Source organism: Amblyomma maculatum, chromosome 1 (genome assembly GCF_055883805.1).
Source record: "Amblyomma maculatum isolate TAMU_Amacu chromosome 1, ASM5588380v1, whole genome shotgun sequence".
NCBI lineage: Eukaryota > Metazoa > Arthropoda > Arachnida > Ixodida > Ixodidae > Amblyomma > Amblyomma maculatum.
Window position 1 is genome coordinate 208,057,831 of NC_139344.1, and position 26,679 is coordinate 208,084,509.

The 26,679-nt window shown below is 48.9% G+C and overlaps 1 protein-coding gene across 4 annotated transcripts in view; it reads left to right on the forward strand.

The window, feature by feature from the left end:
* Positions 1-26,679, forward strand: part of fus (epithelial splicing regulatory protein fusilli) — a 104,409-nt gene that overhangs the window by 40,262 nt on the left and 37,468 nt on the right. For 3 of the 4 annotated variants that reach the window (XM_084590144.1, XM_084590147.1, XM_084590148.1), the window contains exons 2-6: positions 4,338-4,481; positions 6,055-6,271; positions 21,848-21,937; positions 22,524-22,578; positions 25,173-25,283. In XM_084590144.1, the coding sequence (XP_084446270.1) occupies positions 4,338-4,481; positions 6,055-6,271; positions 21,848-21,937; positions 22,524-22,578; positions 25,173-25,283 (617 nt within the window). The remainder of the gene's footprint in view (positions 1-4,337; positions 4,482-6,054; positions 6,272-21,847; positions 21,938-22,523; positions 22,579-25,172; positions 25,284-26,679) is intronic. The other variant, XM_084590146.1, reaches the window with a different exon arrangement.

Consider the following 26,679-nt stretch of genomic DNA (forward strand, 5'->3'; position numbering starts at 1 on the left):
CGAAGGATGCTTATTCGCACAGTTTGACGTTTAAAGCATCGCTTAATTAACTTATCTACAGACCGGGAAGATCAACTTTATGCCGCCTGCAACCGAAGCGATGCATTTTAACTCTGATTAGCTCCTTAGGGCAGTTACTCTTAAAAATGGTTTTCCCTACTATTGATATATACTGACATGACACGAGCGCCCTGAAAAGGGAATGCGTTTTGGGTACCGGTACTATACGTATCTGCAGCAGCTTCATTGCTGCTGTCAAAACACAGACGACATGATATTCCGCCCTCTCGCTCAACGCAACAACCGAACAATACATGACAACCCAGCTTTTCGATGCAAACTTCCATTTTCGTTTTACATTGCTAACTGTTATGGATGCGTTTCCCTGTTCTGCGTTGATGTCGCAAAACTGTACTGTACTCTGATTGGTCAGCACTCAGTGGCGTCATGAATGACATCCTTGCAAGCCCTGTGCTTTGCAATACTCCTGAGCGATAATTATTAATAAATCGGGTGCTCGTGCTGTCTATTATAAGACCCGGGCAAGCTTTCTGATCGCTCGCGAACACCACCGCATCACATCACCGGCAAACAGAAAGAAGAAACAGTAATTATCCAGTAGAAATAGTATTTTCCTAAAAAGAAACTGAAAATTATGTTCAAAAATAAGCACTGGAAAAGTGTACCCAATTTTCAATACACATAAACCGAATCTGTTGCTCGTGTGGTAAGTAGCCGCGCGTGACTACGCCACCGCTGCCTCTGAAGCGAACGCGTCGAAATAGGATCGAGCGCTGCTGCGACCGCGGGCGAAGCTCGATCAAGCCATAGTGGCGACATCTATTTTGCAAACTAGCAAGGGTTTCGTAGCGCAGCTTTCCGTGAAGTGGCGCTCGAATGCTTCGCCAAGTAGAGTTACTATATAGGCTTTATAGTACCTCTATAGCCTATATAGTAACTTTATCGCCAAGCGGTTCTCCTTTCTTTTTTTCTTTTTCTAAGAAAAATGCAATCTGCATTTTGTTTTCCTCATTATATACAACGGCGTATTTTGTATTGAGCTTCGGGAAGTGTTAGCGTTACTTTAATCTTGCTTGAGATGTTTGAAATTGCGAATTCTCCGGCTTAGCTTAGCAACGTGGACGTAAAATTTAAAGGTCCAGATTTCGCTAAATTAAATTAGCACCTTTACCGCTGATCGTAGCATAGTCTTAAAACCAAAATTAGGTCAGAACACAACAACAGATGTAACACTGCTGCCAGTCGCAATTTCCGAAGACGATCGATGCGATTCACCGGCATAGGGCATAGTTCGACAGATATCGGAATAACCAAGCTTGGCTTCTCGGATAACACACAAAGCTGCCGCTCCGGTGGCTTTCCATTTGTCGCTCTCTGCCGGGCTGAAGGCACTCTGTCACGAGGAGGCCCGCTCGCTTGTGAAAGGCAGCCGTCACTCCTATCTAGGTCGCCGTCGCCCGGAGGTCGCCGTCGCCCGGCTTTCCTTCCACGCACGAGAGCGCCCAGCGCAGCCGATTCAACCACCGTTCGCCGCCACACGTGAGGCTGCGTAGCGCCGAGTCCGGCGGCCGCCCAGACTACCGTAGTCTGGAAGGGCGCAAGAGTTGACGGGACAGGAGCCGGGACATGCGTCACTCTGGTTGGTCGACTGAGTGCAACATGCCGTTTTCGGAGCTTTGCAAAAACCGGACGATAATAAACCTGCAGTACAGTGCTCCTGCAGTGCGAGCAGCCGACGACGCCTTTCGGGCAAACGCTTTTTATTTTCGTTATTTTTACGCTTTTTCGTCCGGATAAACCAGCTTTCCGTGAAACTCGTCTGTGGTTACAAGAAAATAAGTAGCGCGGCGGCCGCCTCGAGGCGCCTCTTCCTTCTCCTCTGCGAGCTTTCTTTTTTTTTTTTTTTTTTTTTTGTTCTGTCTTTTTTTTTATTTTCCTCTAGGCGCGGAACGACGTGACTCGCCTCTCGATATTTCCGCGTCCAGACTGACTGCACGCGAGCGGCGTCTCTGCGGGATTCGCGCTGAGGCGGCGGTTTACAGTGCTGCATGGTAATACGGCCCTTTGGTGGCCGCCCCGGTGGAAAGAGATGCAAGAAACTCTGTGCCGCCTCAGCCCAATACAATCTGCTCGGCGGACCGCGATCCCTCCTCTGAGCGCGTCTCCGCGCGGCCTAGTCTGGATTGCGAGCACGGCAGACGCTTCGAGTGAGCCGGCGCTGAGACGACGAGGCTTTTGGGCCTTCCTTGGGCCCTCATTTCTTTTTTCGTTTGTCTCCTTCCCCCAAGACGACTCGGCTTTTTGCCGCTCTCGCATGGCTTGCGCTAGTTTCCCCTGCAGAAACTTCTCTCCGCTATGCGTCTTCGTCTGGTTAGGTGCGAAGGCAATCGTTGGCTTTGGAGCCGCCGCTGCAACAAGGCAGTCTCTAGTGGGCGGTGCGCGGTGATTCGGTGTCTAGCAGCGCTGATTTTGGACAATTGATTGGCGCCGTGTCAAGGTTTCGCTGTGCCTAGCGCACTTCAACCTGCTGTTTTTGTTGCCGTTTTTTTTTTTTTTTTTTCATGTGGAGATTAAGTGGATACATATTTAGCCCGTTCAAACCCGGAACGCACCTTTGCGAACATTCTTGAGGAAGCTAGCTGTCCGATACAGCGCAGTTTTAGAGGCTCAATTCTTCATCCGGGATCGTGACGAGCTATCGCTTAGGGATTGAGCAGTCGCATTTTTTTTTCTTTTTTTTTTTTTTTTAAGGCAAAAGCGTTATATTTCTCATCAGACGCGAAATCCATCACCGGAAGTCTAGTTCGCAAAATGTGTCCGCCAGAAATGTTAACGTTTATGACGTGACGTGTTGAAGTTGAATTTGTAGACTGTAATTATGTAATAATTATGTAATTGAGCAATAAAACAGTGAGTAGTGTAATATGTAGTCATGAATAAGTGATCCCGTAATGCTCATCAGCTTTAATTATTAAACTGTGATTGATGATTAAGGTTAATTAGTGATGACAGTTGTAATTAAAACAACAATGAGGATGGTTAATTAGTGTAATTAGAGGTAGCATCACGTGACAGCTAGACGTCATGCCAAAGTCACATGACGCAATGACGTTAAATGTTTCGAAGTCATCTGTATATACGACACCATACCAAAGTCACGGGACAATGATTGCCTCCAAAAAGTTTCAATAAACGAGGCACTCAGTCGTTGCATCCATCGCATGCTTTCATATTTCTCAAATGCGGCAGTTCTGCAGCGATCTCGGAATTTTTCGGCCAGTGTTTCCAGCGCGAGCGCTCTCGTGAGGAAGTGCTTGGTAGAGGAAAAAAGATAGCTTCATGCGGGAAACGGCAAATCGTAGCCTCTACCGCGGTTCCTCGTGTCGGGTGACAATATCTCCGGAGACGAAAACTATCATGCCAGCTAACCCTCTCAGACAGCGAATTCCTGCGAGGCTTGCTTATCTGAAGAGGTCGAATGAAAACAAAAATGAACCGATACCCAATGTATGATGCGCGCACTTCGAGGTCACGCGACGCTTGAAATGCAGGCGTCTTTTGCGGCGGGTTCTTGACTATGTCGCCACGTATGTGAACGCAATCGACCAAGAAAGTTGGCACGCGCGTCCTTGCACGTTCTTTTCAGTTTCCCGAAGCGTATAGTTGCGCGATGCTAACGCAGTATTTACTCGATAAAAAAAAAAAAAAAAAAAGACATGTGCCGTTTGTATCTCAGTAAAAAAATAAAAATAAAGGCTATATCTTTTTGCAGCAAGGGCACATAATCAAGAGTGAATTTGCTGCGTCATCTTCTTCTTGGTGATCCCATTTTCTAAGTAATTGAAATATTACTGTCAGCTTTAAAAAGGACGCGCCATCTGCAACCCATTCTTCCTGACGTGTTGTGACGAGTCACTTGAACACGAAGTTGAATCCGATGGTGCAACGAAATGTGTTTCCGGCTGCCTGGTGATGGTCCTAATGAAGAGCTAGCGCGAAAATAGCGCAGATACGAGCACGCATCAAGACAGGGCAGTTAGTGCTTTGAATTGGTTTAATTTAGGTGTTAGCCTGTAGGTGAGGGCTGCTCTACCGCATGCCTCCACTGACTTCAAATGTTGAGCTTCATAGCCGGCAACCGAGTGCATTACTTACAGGCCAAGGCCTTGAATGCACTAGTCATGAGAGGAGTGCCTGTTCAGCCTTCCCTCACCTCGCGTAATGATCGCCATGTTTTCATGTTAAAACGCTTTTCGAAACAATGTGTCATGCTGTTTTCGTCGTCGGCTTTAACTGGTGCCTTGCGAACGTTGCAGGTGGTGGCCGTGCAGCAGAACCTGGTGAAACCGCGCTCCTGCGACGTCAACGAAAACGTCATCTCAGAATCATGTCGCACCGAGTATGGAATCTCTGAAGAACAGCTCAAGAACGCCGTGCCCTTGGAGCAAGTAATCGACCAGGTAACGCGAGCTTCCTCTGCGCGCTATGATGTTCGCCGGATATGACGCTCCCGGTTATAACGCAGGGCGTTCAAACTGCCCGTCGCGGCATGCCCATCAAGCGCTGCGCACCGCACGGTTTCTGCAGGAGGGCGCGCGGGGAAGAGGGAACTGATGACTGAAAAAAGAACTAAAAAGCGCCCAGAACTGATGGATGATCGCGCAGGTCATCTTGAAACGCGTCCTGTAGGCGGCCATTCCGCTCATAATGGAGCGGCGATAGCGAGTACCGTTTTGTGTTTGGTCTGTCTAGCCGTGGAAATCTACATTTGCAAAGGGGCCTTCTGCATTATCATGTCCGTATCAAATGGTTAAACGCAACGAAGCTCGGGAACCAGTCGAGCGCGATCACGCGTTCGACTCTGCAATAAAGGAGGAGGCAATGGATGATGTCGCCTTTCTATCTGTTGGCGCGTCAGGAAACAGGTGTACCGCTTCTGAATTAAAAGCAGGGTCGACCTTGTGCACACAGCGCGATGCGTCGTGTAGTTAAGATTCAGGGTAACGTGCAATAAATTGCGCAGCCCTTATCATCACCGTGCCCAACCTGCAGCGTGCACGCGGTCTCTCACTGCTGCCCAACGCGGAAAACCTGCCGCCAGTTTCGTAGCACGGACCTGTAAGTCACTCTTGAGTGTAAAACCCTATTTCCAGTTACTTTGGGTGAGGACGTAAAGGCGGCATAAGTTACCAAAATACCAGATAACGATTTAGTTGCATTGCGTAAGAATGGATGTATTTATACTTTTTTTTTCCGAGGAGCATATGGAGGTATCCGATATCAGGCCAGCCTTATAGGGTATGATGTCCACGTGTCTGTTCTAGACATGCCTGTTTTTTGGTTTTGTTACTTCACTAACCTAAAAGCTTCTTTCGCAACTGAATGCAAATATAACGCACTCGGTGAACCATTTGACGGTGTATTCTGAACGCCTTGTATAGCTGATGAAAATGATTAAGATCGAGGGCAGTTTAAAAAGGTCACTAGGCTTAAGAAGTTGAGATGCAAAGACCAGATGTCTTGTTTGAAGTAGAAAAGGTACCTTTACAAGCGAGTTGCTCAGGGGCGCGATTTTGCAGCGCACAAGTGCTACTGTATGTCCTTCTGAGATCCCCACCCTAGCGAAAAAACCGTATGAGTCACAATAACCTCATACAGGTTTCTCATACGAAACTCATACTAAACTCATACAACTCTCATATAATCTCATATATTTTTCATAGGTTGAATGATATTTGTATAAGGTAATATGGGATTTGTACGAGTTTTGTATGAGTTTAGTATGAAAAATCTGTATGAGGTTATTGTGACTCGGGTTTTCTCACTAGGGCACTTTCGACTTGTGCGGTGGAGAGGCTCTCAAAGCCCCCACCCCCCTTCGCACTTGCGACACTCAGTTTTCTTTTATTTTTGGTTGCCTGGGTAACATTCGCTCATAGCACGTGTAGATTGCATAACGAAAGCCTCTGAGCAGAGCGGGCATGCGGGGCCCCGCGAAGTGGGCGGCGCGAGCTGAGGCCCTGCGTCCCGCAGTTCAGCCAGTGGGCCCGGGCACGGCTGGAGGCCGAGGCCGGCGGCCAGTTCTACTTCGTGACGGACGGCCAGCTGCCGCTGCGCCAGGCACTGCATCCGGAGGCTGTACGGCATGGCGTCCTGCTGCCGGACGCATTCTACCACTTCTTCGACCTGCGCAAGGAGTTCCAAGCCTTCTACGGCAAGGCTGTCGACTCGGTCCAGGACATGCTGGCCTGTATCCTTGACGCGCTTCCTTTTCCTTTCCCCGTGTGCGGTCGAGACCTCAGGTGCGACCACACTCGGTTCACGCGTTACCTTGGGTTCTTTTCGTCGCCCTGGCGGCACCAGTGTACCGCGCTAAAGGCTGAATCAACAGGCTCGCGAGAGTAGAGGCGGTACATTTTTTTTTCCCCTTCTCGCTACAGTCTTTGTTTGTTCGAGCGAAGAGTGAAAGCTTTCCAACTGAGCTGGAAACATGCCTTGAAACGGCGAAAAAAAAAAAAAAAAAAAGTACAGAAGCACAATGCCTGCATTTTTTTTTTTTTTTCTTTGACCAATGCTTCGTGCTATTCATGCGATGATCAACGTCGCTTTCAATTTAAATCTGTGGACAGGACACAGATAATAGTCTTAGAATGATGCTTTATACACACCCGAGCAGATCAAGCTTAACAAGTTGAATAAAAATATAGCACGTATTTAACGTCTACCATCGTTACCACACATGTTACTAAAGAAAAGCTAGTGTGCCGGCTTTGTGCATATACATGCGTTCTAGCTTTGCACGTACCTAACAATTTGTCAGATTTGACATTCGAGAGTTGGATATAAGAGCCATTGTTTTCAACAAATACGCGACGTTATATGCTGTGTGCCTCTGTCTTCATCCCCGTTCCTTGCGTGCGGTTTCCTTCAAGATGCCTCATCAATGCGCCCATATGTCCACTATAGTATTCCCTCCAGTTGGTGCTGTGCGTCAGTACATGCGGAAATGCGTCATTCTGGCGAGCGCTATTGTATTCTGAAAACTGCTTGTTTTAGGCGTGAGAACGGAAACAATGTCTTGCTCAGGAAACTTACTGAACGCAGTGACGCTTTATGAAGCGGAAAAGCTCAGGTAATTTCACAGTTATGTCACATCACAGGATGCTCGCCGTTCTGTGATGCTTTCAACAAGTAATTATGCCGCCTGAAGAAAAAAAGGAAAAGAAACAATACTGAAGGCGCCTATGGTTTATTAGCTGTGAATTGGGTCATTTACGAAATTTTTCTTAGTGTATGGATTATGAACCTATGCAGCTCGGGCACAATTTGTCAAAAGTTCAGAGCACAGGAGGTGTAGGGAGGGGGCTTCAGGGCTACGTCGTGTAGTTCGTTATGAATCCCCAGCGTTCCAAATCTCATGGAAGGGAAATACATTTTCGTCCCCATTTTTGTTACGACGTAACAAGCACTGACTTATATGGACGATCCTGGTGTACCATTCGTACAGCTAGGCATATGACGCCAGTTGCGCAGATATTAAGATAATAATCTCACGAGGGTTCAGTGACGCTTTCTACGAATCACTTTCCCGAGAATGAGCGCCAGCCGCTGATTACGCAATTAGTTTTACTATTCCACATAAACGGCTGTAGAAAGCAACGAGATGCGAAAACTGCAGCATAGAAACGGAAGGCATCTCGTTGTCGTCGCGCCGTCTTCTCTATACGATTCTCCAGTTTTCTTTCTGTCGTATTTTCGCAGACACTGTACCTGACAGTCGGACTGCCGCAGCGATTGCCTAAGGTATGAGCATCCGCCTCGCATATGAGAATTGCAGGGTTTGATCCCCACTGACGCCGGTATACCCACAGGTGATACAGTGGGTACAAGCTTTGCCCTGGCATGGTGCTCGGCTTAGTTGGGGTGAACTGATTGGCGAATAGATCTTTGACCCCACCTTGAGTGGGGAAGCAAAAAAAAAAAACAATTACAAGGGTTCAACGCAGCTGAACCAAATATTGAGCAAAAGCATTAGCTGCGGGTGACCGAGCGTTCTTCTCTTTTTCTTCTTCCTCAGTCCACATATAAAGCCCATCTTTAGCCAACCCATATGAACGTGCCTTAATGGCCTATAGGGGTAAGGTGAATGCCAGAGTCCTAGCAGGCTGATTCTGACATAACCCTCTCATGTGAAACGAGAGACCCAAGTTGGCAGCTCCTGCCAGCCCGTGTGTCACGTGGGGTGTGACGTCACAGCGTCGCGTGGGTAAGACGTAACTGCGGCCGGTTGACGCGAAGGCTTGAAAGTGCGAGTAGTATTGCTTTCGCAATAAAAGGTGTATGTGTGTGTTTGGGGGATGAGGGGGAAGGGGTAGTTGCTCATTTGTTACCTGGCTCCTGCGCTGCATCCAACAGAGTCTCGCGCGGCAACGCGGCAGATGCAATGTGTCACTCGAAGAGCAGTCCCTACCGGTGCCCCCATTTCGCGGGCATTAGTGCCTGGCGTCCGCGACTGAGCGGCTGGGGCAGTTTCCTTCCGCCCCCGTCTTTCGCCTCGCGCGGTGCGCGAGCTGCGTAACCCGAAGCATTGTTTCGTAAACGGTCGGCCCGCACAGCGGCGGCGTTATTCAAAAGGGGTAGCCGCGTGTGCGAAGCGGTCCGGCAAGTCATCCATTTCGGCGCAAACACCATTTGCCGACCGGCGTCGATCGTTACGTGCGAGCAGGTTTCCCATGTCTCGGTTTTGTCGCTAGCCTGACCGACTGTGACTGGAGGGCGCGGCGGAGCGTGGACGCGCGCTGGAGCCCCCGGAGCGAGCATCGCGCACTCCGCCCGGGGAGGGCCGGTTCAAGGACCTCCGGCCGAACCTGTTGCGTAGCAGGAAGTCCCGGCCTGTCCGGCGCGGAAAAAGAAGCGCCGCTGCCCGCCTTTGTCCTGGACGTCCGCCTGCTGGACCTCTTCTGCATGGGCGTGGACCGTCTTGTTTGCCCGGCGACGAGCCCATCCGCAGCGCCCTGGCCGTGGGGCGACAGCCAAACCTGGAAATGTATTTTTCGGCTGCGTCCACTGTGCTACAAAAAATGGACGACATGCAAGGAATTAGGGCTCCTATTTTGCTCCTCGATAAACACTTTACTTTGCACTCAAAGTTCGGCAAGCAGGAAGTATTGTCAAGAGTCGAGAAAAGTACGACAAATGACATGAAGGGATAAACAGGAGAAAACGGACGCAGGCAGGCTGGTTACGTGCATGTGGTAATGCTACGTGAAGTAGGGGTCATAGAAGCAGGATAAATAAATGCGTCGCATCCAAGGCACTCACGTGGCCCGGAAGCACCACAGAAATGGCTGGACATGTGGCAAAGCGAAAAAACTCAAGTCCATCTTTCCCGACGACTTCTTACCGCAAGCACACTCGCGAAAGACTTCGAATTGAATTCTCTTTTTTTTTTTTTTTTTGCAGGAAATAATTTTCGAAGTCTAATTTCAGTGTTAGCAGCGAAGTAATAATTTTCGTCATAATAATCCATGCATGTAGTAGGAACTTGAATGATTCTGACGGAGAATGACGAAATGGAATGACTCAGAGTTACGCGAATCAGAATCCTGACCCCGGTCTCTTAAAAGGAAGGGAACTTCCCTTGGCGACGTGAGCGCGCGAGCGCAGTTTTGCTTGTAGCACACCTCCTTGAGACCGTCCTTTCCTGACGATCCATCCGGTTCCAGACGCCTCGTCGCACGGTAAATACGCTAATTACGATAACTAGATCGTACGGCACAATATGGCGTGACAGTGGTGACAACGGCAGCAACGGGAACGCGTTTCTGTCCGACTCGGATAAAGCTTCTTGTTGTGGAATACACCTAGTTCAACTTTTACATGAGCAATACTGAATATTTATTGCTTTTTCTCGCTCGGATGCTAAGCGTTTGTCTGAAATGGAAGGCTCAAGCGGTATGTGTACTCGCGGCATTGCAACCTCAAAGACGCATCTGGTAGACCTTTATTCGCCCCGGTGCGGGCATGAATTCTTCCTGCGCTCCGCAGGCGTTTCCGAGTGTCGCTCCGGCCCGACCTTGGAGGAAGACGACCGCCGAAATGTCGCAGCAACACGTGTCAACCCCCCCCCCCCCCCCCTTCTCGTCACGGACTCTTGCCCCTGAACTTCGAGGTCCGACTCTTTTCCTCCGGGCGCGAATGGCCTCCTCCGGAGGTGCGTTATGAGAAGGGTCCATCACGACGTCTGCGGCGGCCATCAGCGCGGCAGATAAAGCCGCCGGAACGAGCGCCCTGGAGGGGGGCTGCGTAATGATCGGCGAGCTCCTTCTTCCCCGAGCAACAACGGGCAGAATAAATCACGACTCGAATTCGTGCTCGCCGGTGCTTCGCCGCTTTCTTTCGTCTGACAGGGTAGCCTCTCGTGTTTGCACGCCAGCGGCTCCTTCCGCCGCCGAGGGGCAACGCACCCGCGGCCACCATCAGCAACGCAACCTCCCTCGCCGCGCATTTCTGCGACGCCGTGCATCCACCCTTCCGCGCTTCCTCCTCGCTGCTTCATTCCTCTGTTGCAGTTCCTGCTCTGCGGAGCGTAGCGCTACTCGTTCCTTTTCGTGCCTCGCTCTTTCCCCCTCCACTCGGCCTGGAGCTGTTTGCTTCTTTCGCCGCCCGTTTGGCGACGGTTTTCGCTTTCGTGCGGCGGACTGGCAACCTTGGAGCAAACACTCGTGGCGCGCGTCGCCGTGACGCAAGAGGTCCCCGAACTTTTCGCTCATTTGCTCCTCTCTTTCTCCACGCTCGCCCGGTCGTCCTCACGGCTTCTTTTTTCCTGCTCCCCTGCGCCGCGTCCACTTTTGGCTTTTATGTTGTTGCTTGGACCGTTCTTTCCTGCCGGCCAATTTGCCTTTTGCGCTTAGCTGGCGTCCGTTCTCTTGCGTGTGTTTTTTAAGTGCAGTGGTCCTACAAGCACTACAAGTCGTGCTCCGCTGCACGTGTTCTTCCCAATAACGACTCGTGCAGCCTTTCATCCTAACTGCTATGCGGCTAAGTTCATTACATCTCCCGCGCGACGCTCGCGTAATTATGTGCCCACACCCTGACAGCAGCCTTGCGTTTCGAGTCTTTCCGGAACCCTCGCGCAAAACGATGCTCGCCTCAGATCTCTATACGCCGGAGGCGGGCTCCCCCTTGCGCCGAGAAATCAGGACATTTCCTCGTAGTCCCGCGCCATCTTCGGTGACTGCACTGAACGAGCAGAGGAGGTTCACCGAAAACTGGTGGATAATGACAACATAGAGAGGAGCAGTAGTTTCCGGTAGTTTATCGCTATAACACAGGAGGATGAACGACGAGCTTGTAAACATTGGAATGTTTTTGGTTCATATTTTTCTTCCTTTTTGGTAATTTCGCGCTCCTTGGGACACGGATATTACTGTACAGAGAGATTCTGCCCCAATATGACGATTTCCTTTCGGCGGCTACTTCACCGCTGAAGAACCTGACCTACACAATTCTTCCTGCGTTACCACCAGCTATTTCTGACAGCAATATATACCTTGTGTCCCAGCTAAATGTAACCAAGGTTTTAAAACATGCGGTCGGCCCGAGGTCAGTGAAACCAATTCAGAGCTGTTCAGAATCGTCTATGCTAATTTGCAGCATTGTTTTTGTTCACCGAGGTTAATCATTAGTAAAGACTAATTAGCTCTTTTTTATTTATTGCCTTGGCCACAAGTGCCAATGCAAAAGCCGTAGGTCGCCTCGAAAAATGGGTTGTCTCAATCACGCTACGACTTACGGAGCTCTATATATAGGCGTTCAAAAATGCTGTTACGAGACTAGCTGTTGTATTAAATCATTCGCCAGGTGCGTACACTCTGCTTCGCCGGAGAGAGCACTGCAGAGAAAAGCGGATTTTGTTATCTTGGACGCCTCTCGAGGATCTTTTTTATTGCGCCAGATGTCGTTTTTGGTAGGTAGAAAATCACTCGTTAACTCTAGCTTGATGAAACCTTGTAGCTAGACATTTTTCGAGATCTACAACTTTTGCTTTAGACTTTTTCTCTCATGCCAGCAATTAAAAATTAGCTAACTGTTCCCCACTACTTAAATTTGGTGAAACACACACACACACACACACACACACACACACACACACACACACACACACACACACACACACACACACACACACACACACACACACACACACACACACACACACACACACACACACACACACACACACACACACACACACACACACACACACACACACACACACACACACACACACACACACACACACACACACACACACACACACACACACACACACACACACACACACACACACACACACACACACACACACACACACACACACACACACACACACACACACACACACACACACACACACACACACACACACACACACACACACACACACACACACACACACACACACACACACACACACACACACACACACACACACACACACACACACACACACACACACACACACACACACACACACACACACACACACACACACACACACACACACACACACACACACACACACACACACACACACACACACACACACACACACACACACACACACACACACACACACACACACACACACACACACACACACACACACACACACACACACACACACACACACACACACACACACACACACACACACACACACACACACACACACACACACACACACACACACACACACACACACACACACACACACACACACACACACACACACACACACACACATATATATCTGCCGGAGACTTCGGCCGCGGTGGTTCAGTGGTTAGAGCGCTTGACTACTGAGCCAGGTTCGATCCCTGTCGCAGCGGCGGCATTTCGACGCGAAGAGCTCGTGTACTGTGTGATGTCAGTGCACGTCAAAGAACCCGAAGTGGTCGAAATTAATTAGGAGCTTTCCACTACGACGTCCTTCATAGTATGAGTCGTTTTGGGACGTTAAACCCCGTAAACCGCGCAAAATGAATCTGCCGAAAGTTCCAAATTCCAGGGGTGATGTTTGAAGCACCTCTATCCTTAGTGATATTTCGATTTCAGCGCCACTCGGCACATGATGGCAGGCGTGGAAATTATGTATACTCGGTGGCAGCTTTCTGTGGCGTGCGCGCTTTCCTTACAACATTACTACATAAAATAGTTCAGGCATATCTGGCCTTATGCGGTCTTCGTTTTCAGTCCTGCCTTGGCATTGAATTGTTAGTTTCAAGGCATACCAGCTACTAAGAAATGAGTCTATTACGTCACTAAATGCCTATGCGAACCTAAATTGACGAGTAATATTTAATCCACGCGACTTACGTTGCTAAAACAAGCACATTGCGAGCGGAAGCGTACGGGAACCGGCGGGGAGACGCGGCCCGCGTATACTTCGAGGAACCACCGGCAGGCGGCGCAGCCATAGGCGTGCACACAGTTCGTTATATCCATGCTGCACTGGTTAGTATTGTAGTTGAACATTTAAGCAATACTAACGTTGATAATTTTGTAATGGTGTAATATTCCACAAGAATATCCATAAATGTATGTTGGAAATACACTTAGTTAGTGAGCTGGTGCGTTTGGCTGTGTATCTTTCGCCGCATAAAAAGCTGTCTTGGGCCTGAACAAGCAGAGAAAGTTGCCCTTTTCACGCTACATGTAGTTCGTGTTGTTATACGGGCATTGAACCACAGGAAATTGGCGAGATGCAACAATGCATAGCTCCGACAGTTTCGACCACATGGGGTTCATTATGTGCACTGATATCCCACAGGCACCTTGCGTTTCGTCTCCACCGAAACGTGGCCGCCAATGGCAGGGATCGAATCTACGTCCTCAGGTTCAGCATTCTAGCGCTCAAACTACTAGACTACCAAGGCGGGCACAACAAAACAATGCATGATCTATTTGGTCTCACTAACCTAACGTTTTTACCCAACTAACAACCTGCGGCATATGCTCGGAAGCATTTATTAAGAAAGCTTCATTAAGCAAGAGATGCCTTTGCGTCATGCCCTGTGTCCTCGTTAACGAGAGCCACGGGTAAAGGAAACTAGCGCAAGATGTGAGTAAAATGGAACAGGAATATTAGCGGTGACCTTGACGATGTTAGGTAGGTGTATGTTATATTGAAATTTTCTAATTCTTCAGTTATTTGCACTTGTTGCCTAATCAACTTTCTAAAACGCTAGGCATACAGTGTGCACGAAAAGTTAAGCTGAAAGTTGTTCGCCGTCATGAAAAAGTATTGTGCGAAGCATTTCCTTCCCCAGGCTGGCTGCGGTTCGGGCGAGTTCGTTTTTCGTGAACGGATTTGTAGTGCTTCAAAGGCGTTCAAAGATACAAAGTAAAAAACACATGCTCTATTACTCGCACGCTCACCTTTCAATTTACTTTTGTTTCTGGCTCGCATATCTTGTTAGTTGTTGTTTATATCCGCTTCTAATTTTACATACTTTGATCATGGAATGACATCCATCTGACCTGCACTGTAAACCATGTTCGGCAGGGTTTCTCTATTGTTTTCAAGTTTTTGATGCTCTCTAATTCAAACGTCCCCTGTCTGGCCTGTATAGAATTTACCACATGACAATGCCGTTTCACTCCACAGATTTATTCCGATGATTATTTTAGTGACATAAGCGGCAAAAGGATCGGTCATCTTACACAGCTTTGCAAGTTTATATTGTCCTGAACACAGTACTTCAAATTCAGCTCGCTACCGGATTTTTTTCGGTATGCGCTAAATCACGTGAAGATGCAGACCACTGCTACTGCATTTGTACTCCTCGTATGGGCTTTGACCTAGCGAATGTTAATGTCCACTAGTCCTTACAGAATTAATGTTGTTCACTTCTCATCTGTCCGTACCTTGCAAGTGCTACACGTTTCATTATTTCCTTCTCGCACTCTGAAGGACCTCATCTTCTCCCCTGTTCCTCAAGAAGAGCCTAATATTTCGGCCGTTCGTGGGCGCAGATATTCAAAACGCGGCCCGTTCGTGCCCCGATCATTTTGGATTCTGCGCGCTAACTTCACAGCGCAGAAACACCGCTCTGAAACGTTGTAATTTGATCATTTTATTTTGAAATTTGTATTATTTTCAGTTAAACTGCCATTTTCTCTACAGGCACTAGTATACGCTTTAGTACCATTTCCGCTACATACTCTAATTTTTTTTTTTCTTTAGACCACGTTATCGCACGCTAGCGCGTGCAGCCTGTATACACTCCGTGTATATAGTTGCCTCGTGAATAACTATTTTGAGCCACGGACAGGGATCACGGCGCTTGTCGCATGGAGACACCGCGTCGAGGGTCAACAGGAAGTTTGTGTTAGCGGAGGAGATTGGTAGGTAATGGGAACCTCCTCGACCGCGTACGTCAAGGCATTATGACCCCATCGCGTGCCCCTCCGCGCGGCTATAAAATCCCGGAGATCATTACGTGCACAATGCCATTGATCGTACGTTCCCAGGAACATGTCTCTTGTCCGACTCGATTCCACCAGCAGTAACAAGGAATCCGTTTTCGGCTGGTCTTGAGAGGTCGGTTCTCATCGGGTTTAACTTACGGCTGCGGTGATGTCTGTTGCACGTCGTCGCTGACCTGTTTCGCCCTGGTGTCCTAGGATTAAACCCGATTTTGGGTTGTAAGAGCCGGTTCCATCCAGTCTTTTGCCGTCGGGAAACAATACTCTTTTTTGCTGTTTGTGAAGAGTGCTGGCTTCATTGGAGGGGTTGTCTATAGCCACTTGAGCACAAATGGGAAGGGAAATAAACAGGGAGAGAAAAAAAGCGGCAGGTTTGTTTGCACATCGTTTTATTTACAGGGAAGAAATAATTTTTCTCTGTGTCGGGTTTTAGAATACTTGTTAATGGTTTTTATCAAGACTCACTGTGAAACGGTTGAAAAAGAAAGGTTCCGACTACCACTGAAAAAAAAAAGAAAAGAAAGGGTGCCCACTTCGTGTTCATGTAGTCCTTATACATCCAAGTGCAGGGGGTCTCAGACCCCTCTTAAATACTGGTGAGGAAAGACCCCCCCCCCCCCCCCTCCCTTTCGAGATCTCCCTGACTTTAGCCCTGGACAAGACCCGGCGATAAGGCCCGCCTTGCATAACGCCCGCCATGTACCTGCTACATGTTCGGCCCTCTCTGTGGTTCTCTTTCCCGGTGGCATCGTGCAGTGTTCTGGAAGCTGTCTCGCACCACGCAGAAGCAGAAACTATAAATTATTAGGTGCATGGTGTAGTTTAGTGCTTGAGAAAAATATGGAGGTGTTTTAGGCATATATAATAATAATAATTTTCGGTAATAGAAATTTATATATTATAGTCCAAATATAGGTACTTTAAAGGCGTCCTGCGTGAAGCTGTTAAAACAGTGTCCATGGGCTTCGTTTGCGATTCCGCTCCTGTACGGAATGCAGTTCGAAGTGTAGGTGCCTGTAACCATTCAATTGCAGCGCTGGATGAACAAGCTTGTTATACGTGTGAAAAGTGCAACGATCTGAGCATAATTAGGGCTGCCTCAACGAATGCTCGTAATGCAAAATGCGAAGCACTGGTCTTTCGTTTAGTTGTGCCTATACGCCACGAAAGGCTGAGGACCACAGGAAGGTAAAGTATTGTTACGTGGCGCCAAGCAAGAAGACGGCACATCATAGCGACAGGGTGAAGGATGATTTAATGGCTGGCCTAGCGCGAGGGCTCCTCTCGCGCCACTGCCGATCTTTTTCTTCGCAACACTTCCCGGGGCCACCGAGCGATCGTCAAGATCGGTTTGTTGAAGTCGGTGGTGACTTGACGGTGAGGATGTTGAAGAAAAGATAGAATGATTTGCTTGCCACCACGATGGCGATGACTTCGGTGATGCTTAGGTGATCCGCCTCCCCTGGAGCTCTTCAAACATCCGCCACCAAAGCATCCATGGAACCGATGGCTCGAGGTCACGTCGGGCGGCTTGGCGGGGGTGACGTGTCCGCGTCCTTCTGGTCTTTGCTCTGATCTCATCTCTGGTCAGTTCGTCTGTGCACCTTGTCTTCAGATCCGGGCTGTGGGCTGGGCGGCGATAGTTGCGGCAGGTCAGGTCTGGACAGGAAGGGCCGGCAAAGCTGCTCGGCGATATCCCCCGGGCTCTCGGCCGATGGTCCCAGCGTACGGATGGCGTCGCACTCCGAGGTGAATGCGGGGACGGCGCACACTGCACCTCCAACCAAAATGTTACGTGGCGACAAGCAGGAGAACGACATAACATGGTGACATGGTGAAGGATGATTTAATGGCTGGCCTAGCGCCAGGGCTCCTCTCGAGCCACTGCCGATCTTCACCCTCGCAACAGTACTAAAAATTCAAGAATAATTTGGTCCGTTCATGCACCGATCCTACAGTCGAACTGTGAGCTTTTTTCTCGCTTCTAGCCTGTAGTCGACAGCGCTGATAAGGCACGAGAAAGAAGAAATGCGTTGCGCCGGCGCTGGGCGGAACCAGAGACTAGAGGATGAATATGTGTTGTATAGAGGCCTCCGTCAAGTGAAAGATCGTCATCTCGAAACGCTGTCGAAATCATCGCCAGAGCTAATGGGCGGTCAGAATTTATTTCGCTAAGAAAAACGCAGGAGTCGCAAGCTCCGCAACTGCCGTTTCTGACGCAAAAGAATATCCGTGACAACGCACGCACGGTTTACAGGTGTTTATACAAGGTGTTTATACAGGTTTATACAAGGTTTACAGGTGTTTATACGCGTCCAGCTGCGGGCTTTGGGGCTGTGTGAGATACTGCCTGGAATCAACGGCTCGAGCAACAAGGAACATGCATGTGAGCAAAGCAGTTGAATTCGTTCCTCCGATGGCTCTCTCGCGGTTGGACATTCTTCTCGTCGGGCGGCAGATGTTGCGATTTCTGTCAGTTAAGCGGGGCTCGCATGTAGAAAATAGCGAAACGGGAAGGCATATCGTTTTTTTAAAGACAGATACGCTTGTGGCCACAGCGCAAACTCGCGGCTCCTTGCTGGGTTCTTTCAGCGCAGCGCACGAGCCCCAGGCACGCAACGCGGGTCAATTCGGTCCCGACGCACCTTTTAGCGCACGGCGCGGTGTGTGCCTTGTGTAACGAGTTCGGTTCGGGCCGCTTTGCAGCCGCGCGGCCCGACGGGGCTGCCAGGAAGGCGGCCTCCCCTCCGCCGCCACCCGGGTGACCCGCGCTGATTGCCCGCTCAGCGGCGGCGGCAAGGGGGGTCGGGGAGTGGGGATGCGCCCTTGACACCGATCCCGAGTCACGCAGTCAAAACAAACAGCGTTGGAACCAAGCGGCCCCAAAGTGCCGCCAGCCAGCTTGGCGGGCCCCTTCTCCTCTGACGACGCCTCAGCCGAGCCGTGCTCCAACAGGTGCCCGCCTTGCATAACGCCTGCCGTATACTTGCTACGCGTTCGGCCCTCTATGGGCCGCTCTTTCACGCCGGCATCGTGCAGTCTTCTGCAAGCTATGGGGCCGTGCAGTCTAGCCATGGGTCGAACCGCGCGTGACTGTTTGTGGCGGGCAAGCGTTCTTTACTTGCGAGTCACAGTAATCACCAGGGTATTAGTGTAGGGGCCCTACGGCGCTAACAGCTTTCCCTAATTCGTTAAAGCTGACTCTATCTGCCGACATTTTCCTCAGCTTTCTGGTTAAAGGAGCAACTCGGAAATGGGGTATTCGCTCCAGTAAAGAACTCGTGCGCACAATACTGGGGCACGTCAACAGACGCAGAGCGGGCCAGACAACGTCTGTGCAATGCCTTCGTACACAAGCACAGGCCGGAACTGCGACTAAGACACCGCCAGCGCCATCGAACACGAGGCTGTGCTTAGCTGTGCCGGGAAGACCTGCATGCACGAAAGCACGCGCTGGTTGCCGTACTGTATACTAGTCGGCTCTGGGCCACTAAATGCGACAAAGTTCGCTCGGATTAGTCGTCTTTACTGAAAAGTCGTTGCAATTCGTTTCCTTTTTAGTAGCACTAGCTTTCGAGAGCGGGAATGACTTAATTAGAGCTGTGCGTGTGCTTGAGTTGCATGAAGTGACAGGCAAAAGAAAGAAAGGTGCAGGCGCGATTGTCGCTGATATTGGCTTGTTTTTAAACTGAAGCCGGCAATTTGCGCACTTATGGACCGAAGATATGACATTACATTAAAGGTTTAATGAACGAAACTGGGAAACTCTGGAAACTTGTTCACCTTAAGGAGCATGTGCCTGAGCAGTTGCTCGAGCTGCGGGCATCACTACAGACGTGTGTCACGTAAGTTAATCCCATTTTACTATGCGAATAAAACTTGGGAAGATACCTTGTAAAGATAAAAAAAAATTAGAGGGATTCAACGCTGCTGAACCGGATGCAGAGCGAAATCTTTCGGTGCGGGCAACTCGCTGTTGTTCGTCTCTACCAGGGTGGCAACTACCGAGTTGTTGTCACCAGAGGTTTGTTGTTGTTGTTGTCCTTCCTCTTCTTCTCCTCGTGGCTACGCCTCTTCACGGCGTAGCTGCGGCCACCCGAGGTCTCGCTTTGGCTGTCGTAGTATTGCCTTCGCAACAAAATGCATATACTACAGTATTGGCCCACCCGTGGCTAACTTTAATCCGAGACAACTAGTACAAATCGCAATCTTGAGGTTCGCCGCACCAATTCAACAACCTAGTGAAGATTTAATCAGCCGTACTCATAGATAATGGGAAAAAAGATCTTTTTTTTTTGTCCGTCTGAAACACGTGACCTGCCGTCGGCATTCTTGTCGGTATACTCGACACGCCAGCAGACACAACGTGAACTGCTGTATCGCGCTGTTGCGACAGGACTCCTCAAGGACTCTCGGCGGGAAGGCACTGTATTCGGGACGGCATATGGCACTACGGACCGGTTTGCTGCGCCGATAACCAGTCGCAGGCCTTGAGGAAGTGTCTCACTGAATCTGCGCATGCTCTTAACCGCTGGTCGGAGGGCTTTCCGCTAATTGCGATAGCTAATGGAAAAATTCGCGTGTTTTCCCTCTTTTCTATTCGAACTTTGAACACCATTCGCCAGCTTGAGGCTCAGTTAAGTGGGCTCGAGCTCCCAGTGCTAATCACGTGGTCGCCATAAAAACATGCAAAGCCGGCCTTAGGGTAAAACAGGGCCCATTAACGTGATTCCGCAATTCTCTATGCAGCTCCCGGCAAAGAGCTCTACATCAGTGTTTTTAGCCGCTTCGCAGAAGCCCGGCATGAGAAGGCCCTGTCCTCCAGCAGGCCCTTAACCGGCGCAGCGGCACGCACGTAGTGCCTGGAGGCGGCGTGGTTATGCTGGCCCCGTTATGGCAGCGCCATTACGCAGATGGACTGTGAAAGAGCGGTCGGTGCGTCGCGTTTTTGCGCGTGATGCTCCACGGCGGCGTCTCGCGACTGAGGACGACCACGCGGTGAGCTGAAGGTGGTGGCAGGGGGGCTACACTCTGGCGCCTGTGGGCCGCCCGATTGGCCAGTTGATCCTGCTATCGGTGCGAGAATAAGGTCATTGCTCCTGAGCGTAGCTTCCTCCTGGCTTCTCGCGGCGGGTGCCGCCGCCGGCGAAATTGCCCTTGGATGGGCTCGCTTGCGGAACGGCCCAAGAAAGGGTGCCAGGAAGAAACCGGAATGGCCAGAACCCGGTGCGGACCTGCTCGACGGGCGCGCGCGACGTGACGCTAGTGACGCGGCGGCCGCGTGGTTCCGCTTCCTCCGGAGCGCGTTGTCTGCGTCGTCGTCTCCCTAGGACGAGACCCGACAGTGTGGGTGCGCCGCGGGAACAAACCCCGTAGTGCACATTTACAGTATGAGTAACTGTTCGGAGTAGATGTTATACGCATGCTGAAACGATATGCTTTTCCGTGCAGGAAACCTCTTAAGCTGTACAGGCATCTGCCGGATTATTTGAAGCACTTTTTAGGAGAAGAAGTAGGACTAACAACAACATCGGTCGCTCAAATTACCTAGAGTCAATAAATTTCGTTCGAGTAAACCATGACTGCTACATGACATCCATTGGGGTGTCAGATGCGTAGGGAACATGTTGTTTTGTGGAAAAGAAAGCCAGATATTCACGAGTGTTACTTCACAGAGCGTACATATTATGTAAAATAAAGCACACGAGCCCTCTTGCGCGAGAGTCCTGTAATGCACGTTTGAAGCATTGTTATTTTTACTTCTCACTTTGCTCCGTACAGAAGTTGCCTGTCTTAGTTGCAAGTGGCATTCTCATTGGTTTTTGACAGGAGAAAGTCGCGCTAATCCTTTCCCACGTTTCGTTCGTGCCATATAAATTTTATGTACGCTTGTAGGTCAAGCTGTGCCGGTTCTCACTGCCCCTATCGTGAAAAAAATGTTGCTCATATAGCGTTGTAAACGTTAAACATTCACCTGTCGTTACGCTGAAGAGCTTACGCCAATTAGTTTACTTAAGATGCGTCATACAAGTTAAGGAGCCTAGCGGTGACGATCTTGCTGGTTGCAGCCGCCATTTCTTCCTTATGACAAAACGGGAACGTTTTTTGTTTTCCTATGCTATATGCAATTAATTCTGGTGGTGGTTTGTACGCACAAGTAATCCTAACTGAATATGCTGCACATCATTTCGGCTCCAACTATAGCGTTGTCGACCTTATTCAACAGGGGACCAATAGGAAAGAAATATTTTTGTTCGCTCCATTTCTGGTGCTGTATTTTTTATATACACAGAATGCTTCTAGTTTTTATCTTTGACTTCAATCCAACTCTCAGACCTTTCCTTGGAACCTGATGCATCGGCGGAAATCGTCACTCGTCATGTGCAAGATATGGCCAAGGTGATCTTAAGGCTTAACATGGATGGTAAGTTCTAGATACTTGCAGAGATACTTGCTACGCTTTTACGCTTTTTGCACGAAACACCGGTAGGAAAAAAAAAAAAACCGTAGTGGTAATAGCAAGAAATGCAAATATTGTATCGATTCTTACGTCACGCACTGCAGTATGAAACTTAACAGAAATGGGTATTTGGGCATGAATTGCACAGCTGTCACTGCACATATTTTTACGCACTGGTGTCTCGTGATTGTTCGGACAACAGCGACTACGGCACGGGCAGCAATTACAATTTGGTAACTGTCAGTTCCGCGATTAGTTCCCGCATGGTTTCTACAGGTGGGCAATTAAAGGTTTGTACAATACCTTCTTTGTCGCTTACTACTCCTGCACTATATAGTATATGTTTGTCTATCTTTTTCTAGCTCAGTTTGGGTAGCTACATCAAGGCGAAGACGGGCGATGTAAAAGTGCGTTTATATTCGTTTCTGCGCAGCAGGGAAGGTTAGGTAAGCTGTGAGGTGCAGTGGTTGACTGTTCCCGCAGAGTTCATTTCCGTGTTTTCATTACTACGTTGTTTCTTCTACACTTGCTTTTTGTCGCTTTTCTGCAGGGCACAAGTTTACAGAACCGGAAGAAATATCTCAGAGGCTAGAATCTGGAATATGGTGAGTACACTTATCTGCCCACGTGCAAAGTGGGCCGTGTTCTCTGAAGGTATTACGACGGGAAGCCTTAGCTGCAGCTCATGAGATGGCGCGGACCGAAAGTGTCCGCAGGAAGTGGCACAAACCCACGCGACTTTGTGACGTTACTCTATAACATAAAAGCAGCAATCGGAAAATGAAAATATGTAGTTTTAAAAGTTTTAAATTAAACATGGTCGTTATTAACGAAGCTTTTCATGGGTAAGGTCTTTCTCTGTCGGGTCGACACCTTCGCTTTTATCTTTTGATCACGGCGATTAGCTGGACCACTTAGGGCGGTCGTTCGTGTCTCTCTAATCTCGTAAGAACCACCTGTGACACTGAGAAGTGGGCTTTTCTCATAGAGTTATCATGAAAATTTTATTTTTTTCCACTTTCAAATTTCGATTGATTTCTCCTATAGACTTGGACCCTAGCTATTGTATATACACTGCATTACGTAAACCGCAAAATTGAGCTTAATTCAAATAGCTCGTTACGGAAATATAATGGCGGAATGCACTACGTTCTGCGAAAGCGCTCTGTGCCACCTTAATACCTTAATACTCGCTAATTTAGCTCTCACCCGATTCGGGAAAATACCACGCTGTTTGTAAATGCTTAGCACATCAATACGGGAATAGTCGGTAACGTGAGTAGGATAAATTGGACAACTGGCTGCAGAAATTTTTGTCGTCCTTTCTGAGCGTATACAGAACTCTTGCGGAGCTCTTCACACAGCCCAAAGAGAGCAGTCTTATCCAGTACCTCAAATATCCTAATGTCATAGTTTTTAACTATAACCGCTGTTTCAAGATGGCTGCTATTTCGCACCCTTCGGCTCTTCTGGCAACAGATCACGCTTCGCTTATTGCTAGAGAGACCTTTGTCACATAGTATGTGCTAGTGACGAATTTACAGAAGTAAAACTCCTTACTGGCCGATATGGGACGAGTCAGGCGCCATCTTGTACTCTCCAGTCATCTACCCCGCCGATTACTTAGCTCACCTCAGTAAGTTCACGGGGCGCCATGCTTAAACTTTTTTTTTTCCTTAAAAATACGTCCAGCTGCTGCAGGGACCGCAATGGTGGCATCAGAAAGGCTTTCTCAGTTCCGTTTTGGCTTAGGAGTTCTCAGAGAGAAAATAATTTCCATTGATCCTTTGTTCGCTCGCTGCGTACCTGTAGCAAGGCGATAAATGAGTTTTTATATATAGTATTTATTTCGCTTGGAGGAGAGCTGTAAGCAATTTGGAGGTTTTGTAACTTATAATACCAGGCCGTGCTATAAAAAGTGCTATTTCAGTTACAGAGAGGCAGGCATCGATTATGTGTCTGTGTACCTTGTGCCCTGTAATTTTGTAGCGATGCTTAAGCATGCCCCCCTCCCCCCCCCCTCTCTATCTCTCTCACACACACACACACACACACACACACACACACACACACACACACACACACACACACACACACACGCACGCACGCACGCACACACACACACACACACACACACACACACACACACACACACACACACACACACACACACACACACACACACACACACACACACACACACACACACACACACACACACACACACACACACACACACACACACACACACACACACACACACACACACACACACACACACACACACACACACACACACACACACACACACACACACACACACACACACACACACACACACACACACACACACACACACACACACACACACACACACACACACACACACACACACACACACACACACACACACACACACACACACACACACACACACACACACACACACACACACACACACACACACACACACACACACACACACACACACACACACACACACACACACACACACACACACACACACACACACACACACACACACACACACACACACACACACACACACACACACACACACACACACACACACACACACACACACACACACACACACACACACACACACACACACACACACACACACACACACACACACACACACACACACACACACACACACACACACACACACACACACACACACACACACACAAACAAGCAAACAAACAAATAAATAGAAAGGCAACAAGATGCAGAGAGGCAAAGCACTGCTCCTGTATCGTTTAGCCGCTGAACGTTGTCTTCCAGTCTGCTACGTTGGCATGGCTACGAATAATTAGCCCTGTATCCGCGCATAGCTACGCATGCGTGTTGAGCAACCAGCGAGATGATGAGCCTGTCGGACATAAAGTGAAACTTTATAATCTTTGCTACTTTGACTGCAGACCGCCGTTTCAGATGAAGTGCTTTCTAGGAAGCTATTAGGAGTAGCGGTGCACATCAACATGATGCGGATCTTAGGAGATGGATAACTGATGCCGTAAAAAGTTTGCAGGCTGCCGTGACATCGCGAGGTTCGCTCCGCTCTAGGTGGCTGTGCAATCCGCGAAAATTTCGGTGCTTGCCCTGCTGACTTCTGATTGGTCGGTCGTGGAAGTGCTGACGCTTTCCTCTGTTTCCGTGCGCGCGCGTGCAGCAGCAAAACCGACGTGGTGGATAGCAACACAGTCGTGAGGGCGAGGGGTCTACCATGGCAGTCATCGGACCAGGACATCGCCAAGTTCTTCAGTGGTCTCAACATTGTCAAGTAAGCAGTGCCGTTTTTCACACTTTCTGCCCGTTCGCAGCTGCGAAGTGCACTGGCATTTGCGAGATCTCTCACTTCGTTCGTGACAAGGCCATACTAGACGGCGTGCCAAGTTATGGAAGCTGGCTTCTCCGCATGGCTTTGTTGCCACAACTGAGATGCCCCTGGCACGATTCGGAGTGCTGTGAAAGGTGGTCTCCGGCTTCCGCGAGTAAGGCGGCACTGATGTTCGCACTCACGAGCTGTTTCTGCTTGAAGCTCAATTAAGTTTGCTTATTCTAGGGCTATAGCTCTACTAATCCTAGTACAAACCCATGGACCGCTCGGATGCGCCAGGGTGACCTTCGAGCTCGATCAAGGTCATACTGGCACTTAGCTTGCATAGCGACAAGTCTCGCTTAGTACGTTCACTATAGTAAACTGGTGCACGACCATGTCCGTTTTTATAATTACGCGTCTTAATTGCAGTTATTTAGTTAACTGTGATTAAAAATTGTACTTTTATAGTACAAAATAACTTCATATATCATTGTATCGCTTACGTCGAGTACAATTTCCATGGACTAATTTAAAGTCCTAATGAACGGTAGTTAGTTAAATGTGACGAAAAATTGAACTTTATGCTACAACGTCGTCAATGCCGTTGAAAAGGTTTCGACGAATAGAATTCGTAAATATAAATGTCATCCTTCGATCTTGGGCGTAACCAGGGTTAAACCTCTATGATTGTTTTCCTCGAGCCCGTAGAGATATGCGGGGAAGCTCGCTCGCGAAAGTCCGAGCGCCGGTGTTTTCGTTTCCGGCCACGGAAATTAACGCGGAACTGTTACTGAAATAAACTATTTGCAGATATTTGTGAGTCCTTAATTGGGGCATACATGTAGAAGATTTCGGACAAATGAACTGCACCAAGGTTGACCAAATCAGATGCAAGGATATGCGTTGTCAGCCGTGGTCACCGAGATAGGCCGCGAGCCCCTTGCATGGTCACTTTATGTCGTCGATTTTCGGATAGTTCTTTTCTTTTTCTTATCCCGTGGAAAATTACTGTGGGACTGGGATTCTAAACGCGCTATCCTTTGCACGAAAAGCAAATTTTCTACCTCTACATATATTCTACACTGTCAAAGATTGGGAAGTTTATTGGGAGAAAGTGGTCGCAGCTCGCGGACAGCGTTAATTGGAGATACATATGCATGGGAGAGGCATTTGTCCTGCCACGGCGGACTGATAACTATTACGCCATTCTTTAATTATGTCATCATCAGCTGGATTACGTCCACTGGTGGACAAATGCCTCTCATGTCCCTCCAAATGACATCGTCAAGTGCTTGCTGCAGCCAACTGCATGCTTCCGTGCTCCTTCGCCTGCCTGACCCGCTGCCATCTTTCTCCT